The sequence below is a fragment of the Stegostoma tigrinum genome, chromosome 33 (assembly GCF_030684315.1).
Source record: "Stegostoma tigrinum isolate sSteTig4 chromosome 33, sSteTig4.hap1, whole genome shotgun sequence".
NCBI lineage: Eukaryota > Metazoa > Chordata > Chondrichthyes > Orectolobiformes > Stegostomatidae > Stegostoma > Stegostoma tigrinum.
Genome location: NC_081386.1, coordinates 22,953,371 through 22,968,723, shown reverse-complemented (window position 1 = coordinate 22,968,723; position 15,353 = coordinate 22,953,371). Strand labels below are relative to the sequence as shown.

Below are 15,353 nucleotides of genomic sequence, written 5' to 3'. Positions count from 1 at the left end.
TGACACTGAGCATCATATACCATTCCATATGGACATACAATCCCCAGATCAGTATGAATTGTTAAATCTCCGAAGCATTACATTGAGGGTTGAATTATTAGCTTATCTGTTTGTTTCATAATTGAATTGGCAAAATACGCCTATAAACAGTAATTTACATCTGTTGTGTTACGTCTTATAGTAAGTATGTCAATATACTTTAAAGAGATATGCTCATAATATCATTACTGCATCATAACATGTAAGCTGAGGGTATCAAGAACTCATACTCCATATTGACTCAGACCACTTGAAGCCTCATACTCGTCTGAAAACATGCCCCACTGTTGTAACCTAGTAGCTTACTATTTCCCCCCAGTCAATTAAGTGTCAGAGGAATGTGGCTTTGTAATAAATTTCTGCTGAATTTATTCAATACCATGGTATCCACACCCAGCTTTTATATTACAGGAAAGAGCATGAGAATTGCCTCATCAAGTAAAACACCCTTTGGATGCAAACTCATGCCAAGCCTCTTTTCCTGAGAATATGTGCTCCGGTTCTAAACTTTTCAACGAAGGAAAATAATGAACAGTATCTCAGTATCTCACCATTATGACTGTGCTGTGGCTTAAGGAAGATTGATCATTGGTCAAACATATTTTTCAGGACATTATTATATGAGTAAATAAATAGATAATGGAGAATTGAATAGAGTGAAATGCAAATTGATTTAGCTGAAGTAACAGTGGTTTGAGATTTATGTGGCATAAATACCATATCAGGACAGTGGGGACTATCATTACATTTCTGAACTATAATTTCAGTCTAACACTGTCTTGAGAGAAGAAAGCAATAATGCTCACAATTGTTGTTCACCAAAAGGTACAAAATACATAGGTCACTCATAAACTGTGTATTTTGGATGATTAACTGGATCCAAAAGACAACATTTATCACCATAGGAAAGAACGATGCTGTCAAACTTAGACTCAACCCAATTAGTTCTTTACTGATGGAACATATTTCCAAATGCAACAGAAGAACTTATTTACAGCAACAGTTGGAATTCGACTCCTTTCAGAAATAAGGGTTATGTCACAATTAACCATAACCTTGCACCCGAATATTTGATAGAATTGCCAAGATCTGAGAGGGCAAACTAAAAATATTTCGAAATAATTCCTGTCCCCAAAATAAATGCTCCCTATCACTGGCACAGACATCCAGATGGAGGACTTTCACTTCTGAATCACAAGGTTTCAACTTCAGTTCCCACCCCAGAGTTTCAATAAGCATTCAAAGCATCCTAAGGAATTGCTCTACACCCAGAGTTCCATGTCATCTTTTGAATGAGACTTTAAACAGAGCTTTGTCTTTACCTTCTTGGTTGGATATAAAATATCCAGTGCTCTGTTTTGAAGAAGACTATCATAAAGGAGTTATCCCTGGTGTCCTAGCCCGTATTTATCTGTCAAACAACATCAAAAAAACAGAATATCTGTTCATTATTACACTACCGCTTTTGAGCAGGATTCTCACAATACAGCCATTACAACAGCACCCTTCAAAAGTATTCCATTCGGTGTCAACCACTTTGTGCTGTAAAAGGCCTAGTCTTTCCTTAGATGGGAGATTATTGAGCTTTGGATTTACACAACCAGCCCATTTAATTGATAGGCTTTTCCATTGAACTAACTGAATTACCTCACACACAAACACTGCTTTAACTCCCAGTCATCATTCATACCAATCATTTCCTGATTCGATAATCTATTTGGGGTGGTGAGACTGTGAGGTAAGGAAACAAGTTAGATATTAACCTGCAAAGGCTCAAACCTATTGCCAGTCATCAAAGTATTCCTACTTCATATTATTGCCTCCAGTCAATTTTTTAATAAACCAAAGCCATCTCCCTATTTCTGAAGAAGGGTCCCAACCCGAAACATCAGCTTTCCTGCTCCTCTGATGCTGCCTGGCCTGCTGTGTTCATCCAGCTCTACACCGTGTTATCCCATCTTCCAATTTATGTTTTTGTTGGACTCCTATGCTTTTCACAACAACGTTATAACTAGGTGAAAACAGAAAGAACTGTGGATGTTGCGAATCAGGAACAAAAACAAATTTGGTGGAAAAGCTCAGCAGGTCTGGCAGCATCTGTGAAGGGAAAAAAGAGTTAACGTTTTAGGGATAGCAGGAACTGCAGATTCTGGAAAATCTGAGATAACAAAGTGTAGAGCTGGAGGAACACAGCAGGACAAGCAGCATCAGAGGAGCAGGAAGGCTGACGTTTAAGAGGTAAGGCCCAAAACGTCAGCCTTTCTGTTCCTCTGATACTGCTTGGCCTGCTGTGTTCCTTCAGCTCTGCACCTTGTTAACGTTTTAGGTTCGGTTCTGAGGAAGGGTCATCGGACCCGAAACGTCAACTTTTTTTTTCCTTCACAGATACTGCCAGACCTGCTCAGCTTTTCCAGCAACTTTGTTTTTGTTCATTATAACTAGATGGTTTCCTCTCTTCCCTGTCAAATCTGACTCTTATTGAAAAAGCTCATTCCTCGCTGGGCACTTTTTGTTACTTGCTGAAAGAATTCCTGAAGTTTTCTGTCTGTGCCTCCAAAGTTAGGGGTATCTCGGGGAGGAACGGAGGTAGCATTTGGGCAGGGCTCTAAAATGTAGCTGCTCTTCAGAGCCCAATGTATCAATCCCTGCACAGTCCCCACCCTCCAGACTGTGATTGACAGCAGCGCTCAGCCCTGGGTTGGTTTCCAATAGCAACGGGAGACGCTTTCGGCTGCAGTTCTCCTGACGACAGGGACAGCTCTCTTGTTTCCTTCCCACTCCCAATTCAGGACAGCTCCCCCGGAGTTGTCGAGGAAGAAAACAAAGAAGAAGGGAGAGGAATGCAATGGGTGACATGTACTTGCTAAGTGCATTTCTTGTTTTCCAGGAAGAAGCGGCGGAAAGAGGACTGGCGAGTGCTGACAGCAAGAACACGAAGTTGAAAGTCGGTGCACTGCAAGGTTAGAGTGAAAAAAAAGTCGCAAAATACCTCAGCAAAGCTCTGAGTTATTTAGTACCGGATAGTGCTTCACATTAGAAATTGTGGAACGGACTGTTTCATACTTGGCTGGAGCATTGACTAGCAAGATGTGGACAGCTTCCGGAGAAACCTACTGCTGAAGGAGAGAGCAAGTGTTAAAAGAACACCGGGGTAGATATCAACTTTCAGCATGTCCTCGATTGGGGGCACTTGGTGTAGGTCTGCGAATATTCTGCGCATGAGACTCCTCCCACATTAAATCTGGTCCAATCATTATTTTTTTCCATCCATTTCCTCCCTCGTACCCTTATCTCGATTCTTTTTACCTTTGATATTTACTTTCACTTCCCCAGCTGTACCCCAGGTCTAACTATCCTCTGGGCTAGATTTCTTGTGAATTCCCCGTTCGATTTATTCGCGACTGTCTTATGTTTGTGGCCCTTGGTTTTCAGATCGCTTTGAAGGTTGTTTGAATCTTCCCGATGCCGCCCCTATTGAAATCCTTGATGTTTTTCAAATCTTCTATTCGGTGAGCTTTGTCTTTCAATGAGTAAAAAGCCTCAGCATCTTCAGGTGTTCCTCATCGTTGAATAGTTTTAGTTCTGGTCTTCAACTAACACAAAGATATCATAGAGTTGACAATGTCTCGGTTGTACGTTGCTTTTCTCACATTTTCCACTTTTCCGAGATATTAAAGTGTGTAAAATTATTTCAGTTGAAAATTGAACGCTTTACAAAAAGCTGATTTTATTTTCTGAGGGTATGTTTGAAGATACATTTAACCTATTAAAGCAACCTTCAGCAGGTCTGAAATTCTAAATTTATTAATTTTTTTTCTTAATGGAAAAGGTGTTTCCTTTTGACAGAAGAGAAAAGCTGTTTTTCTTTCATTCTGTCCCCAGCTTAGAGAATATTTTGATGTCCCAGCAGCAAATGAAACAGTAGAAGCTTTGTACAGTTCACAACCCACACTGGAGATGAAAATGCTATTGCTAATGACTTCAGGAAGGATTTAAAAAACAGTTGACATTTCACAGCACAACATCCAGGATTACTGTTTGAATGGTCATCCTAAAACTTGGAAGATGATACATTGTGGTGATGCACCATTCAAATCTACACAGAAATCCCCTTCAGAAATATCAGTAAACCATCAGGCACTGCTTAATAATCCAAAATGAGTGGTACTGTCATCAATCTTGGCCACAACATCAGGAGATCTTCAATGCAGACAGACAGTGGAGTTATTTCAGATTCATCTGATAACAAGATTGAGCTATGTTCAAATAGTTCAAAGGAGCTGAAAAGAAGAAAGAATACAGGTAGGCCTGAAGTAGGGCAGACACCCAACGTCAGATCTAACCAAGGGGGAGATTACTCCGATCCACAGATAACTGAAGGAAATGGCACAGAGAGACAAAGCCCTGCTGCATTGGATTTCACACATGGTTTATCCACCCCAAGGCTTTTAATAATCTGTGATAAAGTTAAACTTTGTTCTGATGTTACAGAGGTGTCGTGGCCACACGTGACTGTAGTGAATTACGTATATGAGTCCTCCACACTGGACTCTATCCTAGCGCAGATTGCTGAGGCTTTAAGTGGAAAGAAAGTCATATCCATCGCCTTCATTCTCCATAATCAACAAGATGCAGTTCACATCTGTGGTGCTGGAGAAACCCAGACACTTACACCAGCTTCAGTGCATGATCATATGGCCCTGCGCAGGTTTTTCAATAACCTGGTGACCTGGCATTTGGATGTAGAGAAATCAAATGCCAGCATGGATTTTCTGGGTTGTACTGCTTTAGCGACTGCTGACCTGGAGGCGATCAAGAGGGAATTGAAAACTGTGACAGGTACATTGTAGCTATAATAATGTTTAATATTTGCAGATTATACTGGTCCTAGAATAGGACGTCTCTGTGGCAGAGTGAAATATGTTCTTGCCTCTGAGTTCAAGTCCTGTAGCAAGACTCAATGACCCCAGAAAGTGTGTTCACAACATGGTCAAGGGGATTGGCTATCAGCCTGTAAATCTTACCAGTACTCCAATGGCAGACTGTAATCCTTGTGGTCAGCCATGTTTAATGGAAGAAGCATGAAAGACATATAGAGTAATAACTGCAACACAGAAGGAGGCTATTTGTCTTGTTTCCATGATGGCCCTCTGTAAGAGCGAGTCTCACTCCACCCTCTGCACTTTTTCTGTAATCCTGCAAATTTTCTCTCTTCACAACCGTATCCAATTAGTTTTTTACAAATAAGGAATTATTTTTAATTTTCCTGTAGTTGATCCACAGTTGTCCAAGGAGAATCTTCCATTTGTTGTAAAGTTGAACCATATCAATATTTTTGATGAAACCCAATATAAGAGCTTTGACATGATATGTTCCATATATAAATCCTATCTGCCTTTAATTTATTTTGCCTTCTCAAAAGATATAAGGGAATGGAAGATACATGCTAGCTGTCCCGTTGGAATATTGGGAGCTGTGAGTTTTAGATGAGTAGAACAATCTTGGAAGTTATCCATTCACTGAATATAAAAAACAGCTTTCATGGCTCTCTGGGCGCCATCTGAATATAAGGTGAATGTGGAAGTTTTACCAGAATATCACTGAGTAGGGCTGAAGGTTTCTTTTAGTTAAAGGTGGCAGGAATCAAGAGATAATATTTTTTATTGGATTGAACAGCTATAATTCATCAGACATGACTGCTTTGCAAGTGAAATGACAAACTCACAATGTCAGCCTTCCCAAATGTAAGACAATACAAGATGCTTAATCAGAGATAATGGGAACTGCAGATGCTGGAGATTCCAAGATAATAAAATGTGAGGCTGGATGAACACAGCAGGCCAAGCAGCATCTCAGGAGCACAAAAGCTGACGTTTCGGGCCTAGACCCTTCAGATGCTTAATCACACCAGTTTTTGTTTTAAGTTAATATTCGTGGTATGCCTTATTCAGTAATGTTCCTTTTCAACATGAACCTTGTGCTTATTACTGAAAACAAAAAAAATACTGGAGATCACAGCGGGACAGGCTGCATCCATGGAGAGAAAACAAGCTAACATTTCGAGTCAAGATGACTCTTCAACAGAGCTCATGCTTCTCATTTTTGTTTCTTAATGACTTAAATTACAGTCCCAAAATGTTCTCACATGTAAAAACTGAGCTTATTTCCCCATCATTTATTTCAGAATGATATTTTTTAAATTTTCAGCACTAGAATTACCATGTGCCTGGATTTGGACAGGCCAGCTTTTGAGTCTTTAGCTTTTTTAAATTCTAAGTTTTTGTAAATGACTAAATGAAAAATCTGCTTTCTGAAAAAAAAGTCACATATGCATTTACTTCTACTTTTTAGGATGTATATGTTTGAGATATTAACGTTTTCAGACAAACTGAGGACCTGAAACTACAATTCCAACCCATAATGTGACTTTATTGACCACTGCTGATGATACTAAAATGTGACCTTCCAACTAAGAATGAATTTTTATTTGACATCAAATTAACTTTTCTTCCCCTTCTACGCCACACCTGACTGTGACTAACAAGTTGGGTATTGAAATAACTGCACAGAGGCTGGTATCCCATCACTAAGTGACCCTTTATTTACATGTGCACAGTACATGAGCGCTGACCAGCCAGCTCAATGCCAATCCCTGGACTGAGGAGTCCTTCTGAATCTCCTGTTTATGTCTGTCAGCCTGGGCTCCCTGATTGTCCCAAGTTAACAACCCCAAACAAGGTTGTCATAGTCAATGGATCCACTTGGTCCTGATTCCAATATTTTTGGATGTGATTTATAGTGATTCAGCTAAACTACCTTAATATTGTCAACTCTTCTAGGGGTTATCAACTAAATAAATTGTAAATCCATCCACAACCAGTCATTAAAATATATGACAGAATTCAAGTTTTAAGTAAAATTATGTAGAATGTACAGCACAAGAATAGGCTGTTCAGCCCAATTATTCTGCTGCAGTTTGTACAGTCTATGAGCCTTCTCCTATTCTATCGATCTCACTTCAGCTTTGCAACTTATTTTTCTATTCCATTTGCTTTCATGTACTTGTTCAGTTTCTTTTTGAAAAATGTAAGCTGCTTGCCTCACCATTACAGTTCCACATACTTTCTACTTGGAGTAAAGAGATTTCTTGTTATTTGACCAATGGATTTATGGGTAAATAGTTTAAGCTCATAACCCATAGTTTTGGACTTTTCTTCACAGCTAACTCTCAAACCTATTCTAGTATTAATCGGTTCTATTAGGTCACATCTAAGTCTTGGCTTTTCAAAATAACAAATCTCTGTCCTCTTCAATCATTCTAGATGACTATAATCTTCCAATGTTTCCTGTTTTTATGTCCTCTTTTATTGCAGAGAGATCAGGACTGTGAGCCTTACATCAGTGTTGCCTAAGCAGGATCCATATGTTGTGGTCTGGAAAGCTAGTTGAAGGATGAAGCTGGACCTAGTCTTTACTCAGTCTTACATTAATTGAATGGTGATATATTACAGATGTAAATTTCCTTACTCAAGTCTCGCAACTCCCACTTTCGTGAAACCAACATGAAAATCATTTACACACTGTAAATTAACTGATAAATGAACTCTTAAAGGGGCATGGTATCTATATAAAAAAATCTATGTCAACTTTTTTGGATGTGTAATGGCATACCTTTGTGGCAGTCACATCCTGAGATGCATGTTGAACCCAGGTCTTCTAGCCCAGAGGTAGGGATACCACCACTGCATCACAACAACCCTTGAGGCAGGTTGGACATGATACCAGACCTTCTGACCCAGAGGTATGGACACTACTACCATGTGTTCAAGTGAAAACTCAAGTTAATGCCCTATGCACATGTATAATCAAATACAATTCACATACAAATAACACTGTGCATGTTTCTTATCAATTCATTACTTTTGATTTCTATTTCCCCTTGTTTTGTTAGTATTTTTAATTGGTACATTGTTAATGATTTGTTCACTTGCATCTCATGACCAGTTTGGCCTTCTGCCTCATTCTTCATTTTATAATGTGTAAAGATTATTTTTTATTCAGTTTTACTAAAAATGTAATTTTTTTTGTCAATCAGCCAGTTAAGAGACTTCTGTAGGTCTGGATATATTTTGTGTTCATCTGAAATTAACTTCAGTGGCTAACTGAAGGATTGGCACACCTATTCAGTTACTTCTTCACTCAGTGTAGGATCTTTCATTCACTCTGTGTAGAATGTGCAGTACGCTTTCAGTCATCACAGACCCTGATGAGTGCCAGGACAATCTGATAAGTTTCTTCTCCAACAAACACCTTGCTGATATTTTAATAAAACATTGGGCTATATTCCATTGTTAACATGAATAATTTTGACTTCTGAGTTATTTGAGGAAATTGTCATCAGTTAGTCATTAGTTATTATATCTGATGCCAATCATTGGAGCCACTTCCCTAATGATTGCTATTGATTCGTGCCCTTTTGTTACAGTGCGGCTTCAAACCTGACATAGTCTTCTTCTCACTGCCACTCATGCTTGCGCATTATTTCTTCATGTACCCGAGTACACTATCAATTCTAAACATTCTATCAAAGTCTGGCTGAATAAATAACAAACATAAGTCATGGCTTTTCTCGTTTTAGCTCTTCTGGCCTTCTCCACAGTTCTTCTGTTTATCTCTGTAGCCCATCACACTTCTTTGTCTGAGATGACAAGATGTAGAGCTGGATGAACACAGCAGGCCAAGCAACATCAGAGGAGCAGGAAGGCTGATGTTTCGGGCCTAGACCCTTCGTAGACCCTTTCTGAAGAAAGGTCTAGGCCCGAAATGTCAGCCTTCCTGCTCCTCTGATACTGCTTGTCCTGCTGTGTTCATCCAGTTCTATACCTTGTTATCTTAGATTCTCCAGCACCTGCAGTTCCTACTATCTCTGAAACACTTCTTCATCTGCTAGCCCCCTGCCACATTATGTGCCCGCAACATTGATTGACATAGCTAGCCAGTTGGAGTATTCACTGCAGCGGATGGAAATTGGGTCCTACCTTTTCTTCCCCTTTAATCCAAAAAATCAAGATTAGGTATGGTGTTGGGTCTACTAGCTACTTCGCGTTCCTCCATTGCATTACCTGCAGTCCCATTGGCTGCACACTGTTTACTTTCAACACTTTGGCTAAAGGAAGCTTAATTACCCAAGTCACTCATTCTATTCTAGATAAACATCCCACTTCTAACACCAAAATTCATGGAATTCCTACAGTGCAGAAACAGGCCGTTCAGCCCAACAAGTCCACACTGCCTCTCCGAACAGCATCCCAGCCAGACCCATTCCCCTACCCCTGCATTTTCCTATGTCTAATCCACCTAACCTAAACATCCATGAGCTCTATGGGCAACTTAACATGGCCAGTCCATCTAACCTGCACATCTTTGGACTGTGGGAGGAAACCCACACAGACATGGGGAGAATATGCAAACTGCACACACACAGTCGCTGAGGGTGGAATTGAACCCAGGTCCCTGTGAGGCAGCAGTGCTAACCACTGAGCCACCGTGCTGCCCCAGTTATACACCCAATTATACTACCGTTATAGGAATTCGTACAAAGAATAACAGTAGTGAACAGAACTTTACAACAGACAAGATTATTGTGGATTCAAGACTCTCACTGCAGCGTCATATCAGCAAAATACTGCAGAAAGCTGGAAATCCAAGCTAAAAGTAGTATCAGAGATAATGGGAACTGCAGATGCTGGAGAATCCAAGACAACAAAATGTGAGGCTGGATGAACACAGCAGGCCAAGCAGCATCTCAGGAGCACAAAAGCTGACGTTTCGGGCCTAGACCCCTGAGGTTGGTCCGGAGGGTAACTTCTTCAGGTTAGGCATCCCTGGAAGAGGCTTCGCAGTGAGGTTAAAATAGTATCAGAGATAATGGGAACTGCAGATGCTGGAGAATCCAAGACAACAAAATGTGAAGCTAGATGAACACAGCAGGCCAAGCAGCATCTCAGGAGCACAAAAGCTGACGTTTCGGGCCTAGACCCCTGAGGTTGGTCCGGAGGGAGGAGGGTAACTTCTTCAGGTTAGGCATCCCTGGAAGAGGCTTCGCAGTGAGGCTAAAATAGTATCAGAGATAATGGGAACTGCAGATGCTGGAGAATCCAAGACAACAAAATGTGAAGCTGGATGAACACAGCAGGCCAAGCAGCATCTCAGGAGCACAAAAGCTGACGTTTCGGGCCTAGACCCGAAACGTCAGCTTTTGTGCTCCTGAGATGCTGCTTGGCCTGCTGTGTTCATCCAGCCTCACATTTTGTTGTCAAGCTAAAAGTAGAGCATGTTGGAAATAACGACAGGCCAGGTAGCATCTGTGAAGAGAAAAGGAGAGTTAATGATCTGTGATTTATCAGGGCTCTGCTAAAAGATTACACTCCTGCAACATTACTTTTTTTTCCACCTACAGAATCTGCCTTTCCTGCTAAGCATTTCCATCAATTTCTACTTTTATTTCATTACAGCAATTCTTTATGGCTGCCTATGTTTCAGTAGTCTGATTTTGCTAGTCTTTATATATTTTGGAGTCAAAGCTTTTTTCCAGAATTTAGCCAGCTATACAAGCAGGAGAAACTCATAAATTATTACACTGAGGAATCCTTTAATTATTTACCTGGAGAATCAGACCTCAGAGCAATAATTAACACCAGCATTCATAAAGGAAATAGCTAACTGGTTTTTACCAAACAAGCTGTTAATGTTTTCCTCAACTGCAATAAACTCCCAAAAATTGGAGCTCATTATGCAGTAATGTTAATTACGTATCATAAGCAGAGACATATTTATCTATGTGAGAAGCTGTCCATTTAAACTCCTCACAAATCTGTGACAATAGAGTATATTTACATTAGATTTGTGATTTTGCCTTGCACTGATAAGTTGTGGTAGGACAAATGTAGCCTGAATTCATTGCTGGGGACCCTTCTGACCTTGTGTGGCGTGAAGCATGATTTGCCAAATGGTGCAAAATAGAAGTTTTGCAGGTCAGTGAGATAATTGATAGCACTTATAGAATTTCCCTATGCTATAGTATTAATGCTGATAGTCTTAATATGTATTTACTGTTCAATTAATTTTTAGCATTGAAGTAAAATTTATAGCTGCAGTTCTCAGTTGATTAATATTGCTTAAATGGCCAAGATGGTAAAGCCTAAGAAATACTTCATGCTATTAGCAGACCTCCCGCACGTTCACTTTCATTATCAGTGGTGGGATAAACCCAAAATCAATTCTGTTTCAACATGCTCTGGCAATAAATTATTGGCTAAAGCTAATGATTATTCCCATTGCACTGTGAGCTGTTGAAAGAGTTGTGATGTTATTCCCAGAGCACCTGCTGCATTCAGCTGAATTATGATTTCAATCTTTGCATCTCGTTAAGTAACTCCTTAGCGTTATTAGGCATCTCCATGTCTCTGATGATTAAAATTAGGCGCAGAGAGAGTTCTCATTGGACCATTACTGGCAGGCTGTGAGGCTACACTGTCTGCAGTGAGGGATGGATGCCAGTTTGAAAAATCCCCTTGTGAGAAAGAAAACCCACAAGGAAGCTCATTAATGGTTATCATAGAATGGAAGCAGGCCATTCGACCCATCGAGTCACATCAACCTTTTGAAGACCATCACATTCAGACCCACCCTCCTTAACCTGTCCCCGAAACCCTGCATTTTTCATCGTTATTCCATGGCACATCCCTGGACATTATGGGCTATAATTGACAGTTCACCTAACCTGCACATCTTTGGACTGTGGTGCTGGGGGAAACTGGAGCACCTTGAGGAAACTCATGCAGACATTGGGAAAGCTTGCAAATCTGAGCAGTTGAAAGCCATCCTTGGTGAGACAGTAGGTCTTAGAGGCAGGAACAGCCCAGGTTTGACATGCAGCATGTATTGAAGGTCACCAGGGCAATAGGGCAATTGAACCAGTTACTGCCACAGGAAATATCAGCCAACCTCCAGGCAATATTAAAAGTTCTGCGTAAAGCTGCAAATTGACAAAAAAAATCTTCAACACTTAACTGAAAGGCAATGAATCTCTTACCTGAATTTAGTTTATTCTGACAATGTGGCAAGCTAATTTTTCTGGACCTTGATATGAACACCCTGTTGTTCATAAGCTCCTCCTCCCCACCCAGCAGAAAATTGCAAGTACATTGTTACTTTCAGCACAGAGACAGACTGCATAACCGTATCATTTACTGATGTTTGGAAATGATATTAGAGTTAGTGGTGATGGGCCATTGAGTGGAATTATTTATGCCATGTCTCTGCATGTTTTGAGATCACTGGGCTTCCAGACTAGACACTTCCTAAGTGGACCCCCACTGTGGCTATCAGAGAAATAGGAGCAGATGGCATCCAGGGTAATGTGTCCTATTAACGTGTACTGACACATTAAGCAGGAGTACCTGTTCTTGCCAGATTTATATGCTGATAGACATGAGACCTTCTGTCTCCTAAAAGGCTGGTTTCCTGAGGCTACTCTTGTGAAGCAATTGTTTCCTTATGGATGCCAACCATTCTGGAAAATCACTGGACATTTTAAAAGCAATTGTCCTTGTAGTCCAGACCTGTTAGTACGCCTCTCTAGCAACATACTTGCTTTCCTGATTTCACATTGCCTACATTGAAGGAATCCCAGCTACTTTGCTGCTGGGAGTGTGCATCCATCTTACAGAATGCTTCCTGAACCCTGGAATTTGCAGAAGGTCAGGAATGCCTGGAGCCAATCAAAGTAGTCGTGATTGGGGTGATACATTACCAAAGGCTCATTTCACAGAACCATCATTGCAGATAATTACTTGACAGCACCTTTGAGAAAGAGGAGAAGGAACCGGGAGGGAGAAACAAAGATCAGATCATTCATTTTAATATAAAAGTGAACAGTTTCAATTCTAAGAAGCCAATGACCTTGCAAATTGGACCATTGGTTCCAGTTCATTTTGTTCTTGCTATGAATTTTAACGAGGTGTTCCAGATTGATATCTGTCTAAACAGTACTGGATATAGAACCATATTGAAGTAAAATTTGCCTTGGTCATTCCACTTATATGTGTACATGTGTTTCGGAGAAAGTTATTCCTTAGCATCTGGACAACTTAATCATGGGAAGAAATGGAAGTCTAAATAATTTCAGATTACATTCTATTTATTTATCAACAATTAAACCTAATTGGATTTTGTTAATGTGTGCACAGTTATATTTTCTGGATAAACGTACAAAGTTTACGTGTAGCATTCAACTCCTCAGACTTGTTCCACTATTCAATAAGATCATTGCTGGTTTGATCATGTTTCACTCACCAGGGAAGTAGTCCTGAGCAAACTGACAGAGCTGCAGGCTGATTGATGCATAGAATGAGTGTGCTGGCTTGTGAGGAATGATTTATTCGACTGGACTTGTTTCCACTGGAGTTTAGCAGAGTGAAGTAAATTGATTGAAATGTATAAGATCCGAGCAGAATAAAAGTAAAATGGCATTCAATCCTAATTTTAGGAAAAAAAAGCTGATGTTCATTAACAAATTAGGCACTGACCTTTATTGAAAATAATTTATTTTCTTATTAAATTATTATTACGATAGATATGCTTCTGACCTGTTCTAGATCTAGACCCGTTCACGGTAATCAAAAGGATGCAATATACTATTGATTTTATTTTCTAAATAATGGTGTGATCCTGTAAATGTAACATTGTAACTTAATTACAAGTCCTTAGTGCTCTTCAGTTTCATAGTTACATTGTTGGCTTCATGCTGCTGCAATTAGTGATTTCAGACCATAGTGTGCTTAGTTCAATGACTGCTGAGTAAAAGTACATGTGAAACATAGTTCTCCCTCTCACCCTATCTGCATATGTCCCATTGTCCAAACAAAGTGGACTGGAACAGACACCAGGTGTTTTCCCTCCAAAATGAATAGTGGAGATGGCAGCAGCACAGGTAACCTCATTGTAAGGTAGACGTAGCATGCTCCTGTTTGAATACCCTTAGTGGCCTTGAAACAGCAAATAATGACAGTAACTGGGAGAAGTCACTGCAGATACAAAAGGGAACAGTATCTTGTAAGCCATCTGGTAGTGTCCTAGAATTTCTTTAAAGTAGGAATTGAATAATTCTGTTATCCTGGATTAGATGTTAGGGCTTACATTATTATATCATCCGTGGAAATGTGCTGATGTTCATCAGTTTGTTTTGTGTATGTAAGGGATGAAGGCGGTGTGCAGGATGTATTTTCACTCCGTGTTACTAACTCTTCATATTTGTAAAAATGAGACATAATCCTGACCCACAGTCTCTTTTTGCAGGTGTTCCTGTTACCATGGCCAGAAACCTGCTGGGCACTCAGCTTCTGGCAGGTCCAAACCAGGTGCTGGATGGGGTAAAGATGCACGTGTTAGATCTTTACTGTGAAAGTGATAAACTGAAGCGGCCACACCCGCAAACATTGGCAGAGTTTGAAAAGATACACATAGTAGGAAAAGGTGAGGTCAGGGAACAAGAAGGCATGACTGAATGGAACACAATACTCCAGGAAATAATGGCCTTAGAAGTGTCTGCCACTAACGATTTGACATGAAACTTACTTTTGATAAAAAGATCCATGACGCCGAAGAATTACTTCTACCAAATTTGAGCTTCATTGCCAACTAAGTGTTTAATTGTAGAGTAATAGAGAGTTTATCTAAGGTACAGAGGGATGTCCGTGTCAGCTCCCTGTTAAGAAATGCAATCAGTTACCCATTTCCCCCTTCCCCTATGATCATCTGTTTTTCCTTGAAAATCATTCATCCTCCTGGTTTCCACCATCTTCACTGGCAGTGAATTACAGTTCATTCCGACTCAGTGCATAAAAGTTCTTCCTTACTTGTCACCCACATCCCTTGCCCATGATTTGAAATACATGCTGTATAGAAACATAGAAATTAGGTGCAGGATTCGGCCATTCGGCCTCTCGAGCCTGCAATACTCATCAGTATGATCGTGGCTGATCATGTAATCCCAGTTCCGCTTTCTGTCCACACCCTTTGATCTCTTTAGCTGCAAGGGCCATGTCCAGCTCACTGTAGAATATATCTAGACAACTGGCCCCAAAGCTTTCACCTTATTCTTAGACTGTGATTCCTAGTTCTGGATTTCCCCAACATTGGGAACATCCTTCCTGCATCTAGCCTGTCCAATTCCAGCAAGATTTTATAGGTTTCTATGAGATCCCCACCGTAGTCCTGGTACCAGCTAATTGGAACAGCTTATCTTTGCCTAC

At 40.3% G+C, this 15,353-nt stretch overlaps 1 protein-coding gene across 4 annotated transcripts in view; it reads left to right on the top strand.

Annotated features, from left to right (window-relative positions):
* Positions 1-2,767: 2,767 nt before the first annotated feature.
* LOC125467089 (uncharacterized) overlaps positions 2,768-15,353 on the top strand; it is an 84,929-nt gene continuing 72,343 nt past the window's right edge. For 2 of the 4 annotated variants that reach the window (XM_048562507.2, XM_048562505.2), the window contains exons 1-3: positions 2,881-3,190; positions 3,922-4,878; positions 14,398-14,574. In XM_048562507.2, the coding sequence (XP_048418464.2) occupies positions 4,197-4,878; positions 14,398-14,574 (859 nt within the window). In that variant the 5' untranslated portion in view covers positions 2,881-3,190; positions 3,922-4,196. Of the gene's footprint in view, positions 3,191-3,921; positions 4,879-14,397; positions 14,575-15,353 lie in introns of all 4 variants that reach the window. The other 2 variants (XM_048562506.2, XM_048562508.2) reach the window with 2 other exon arrangements.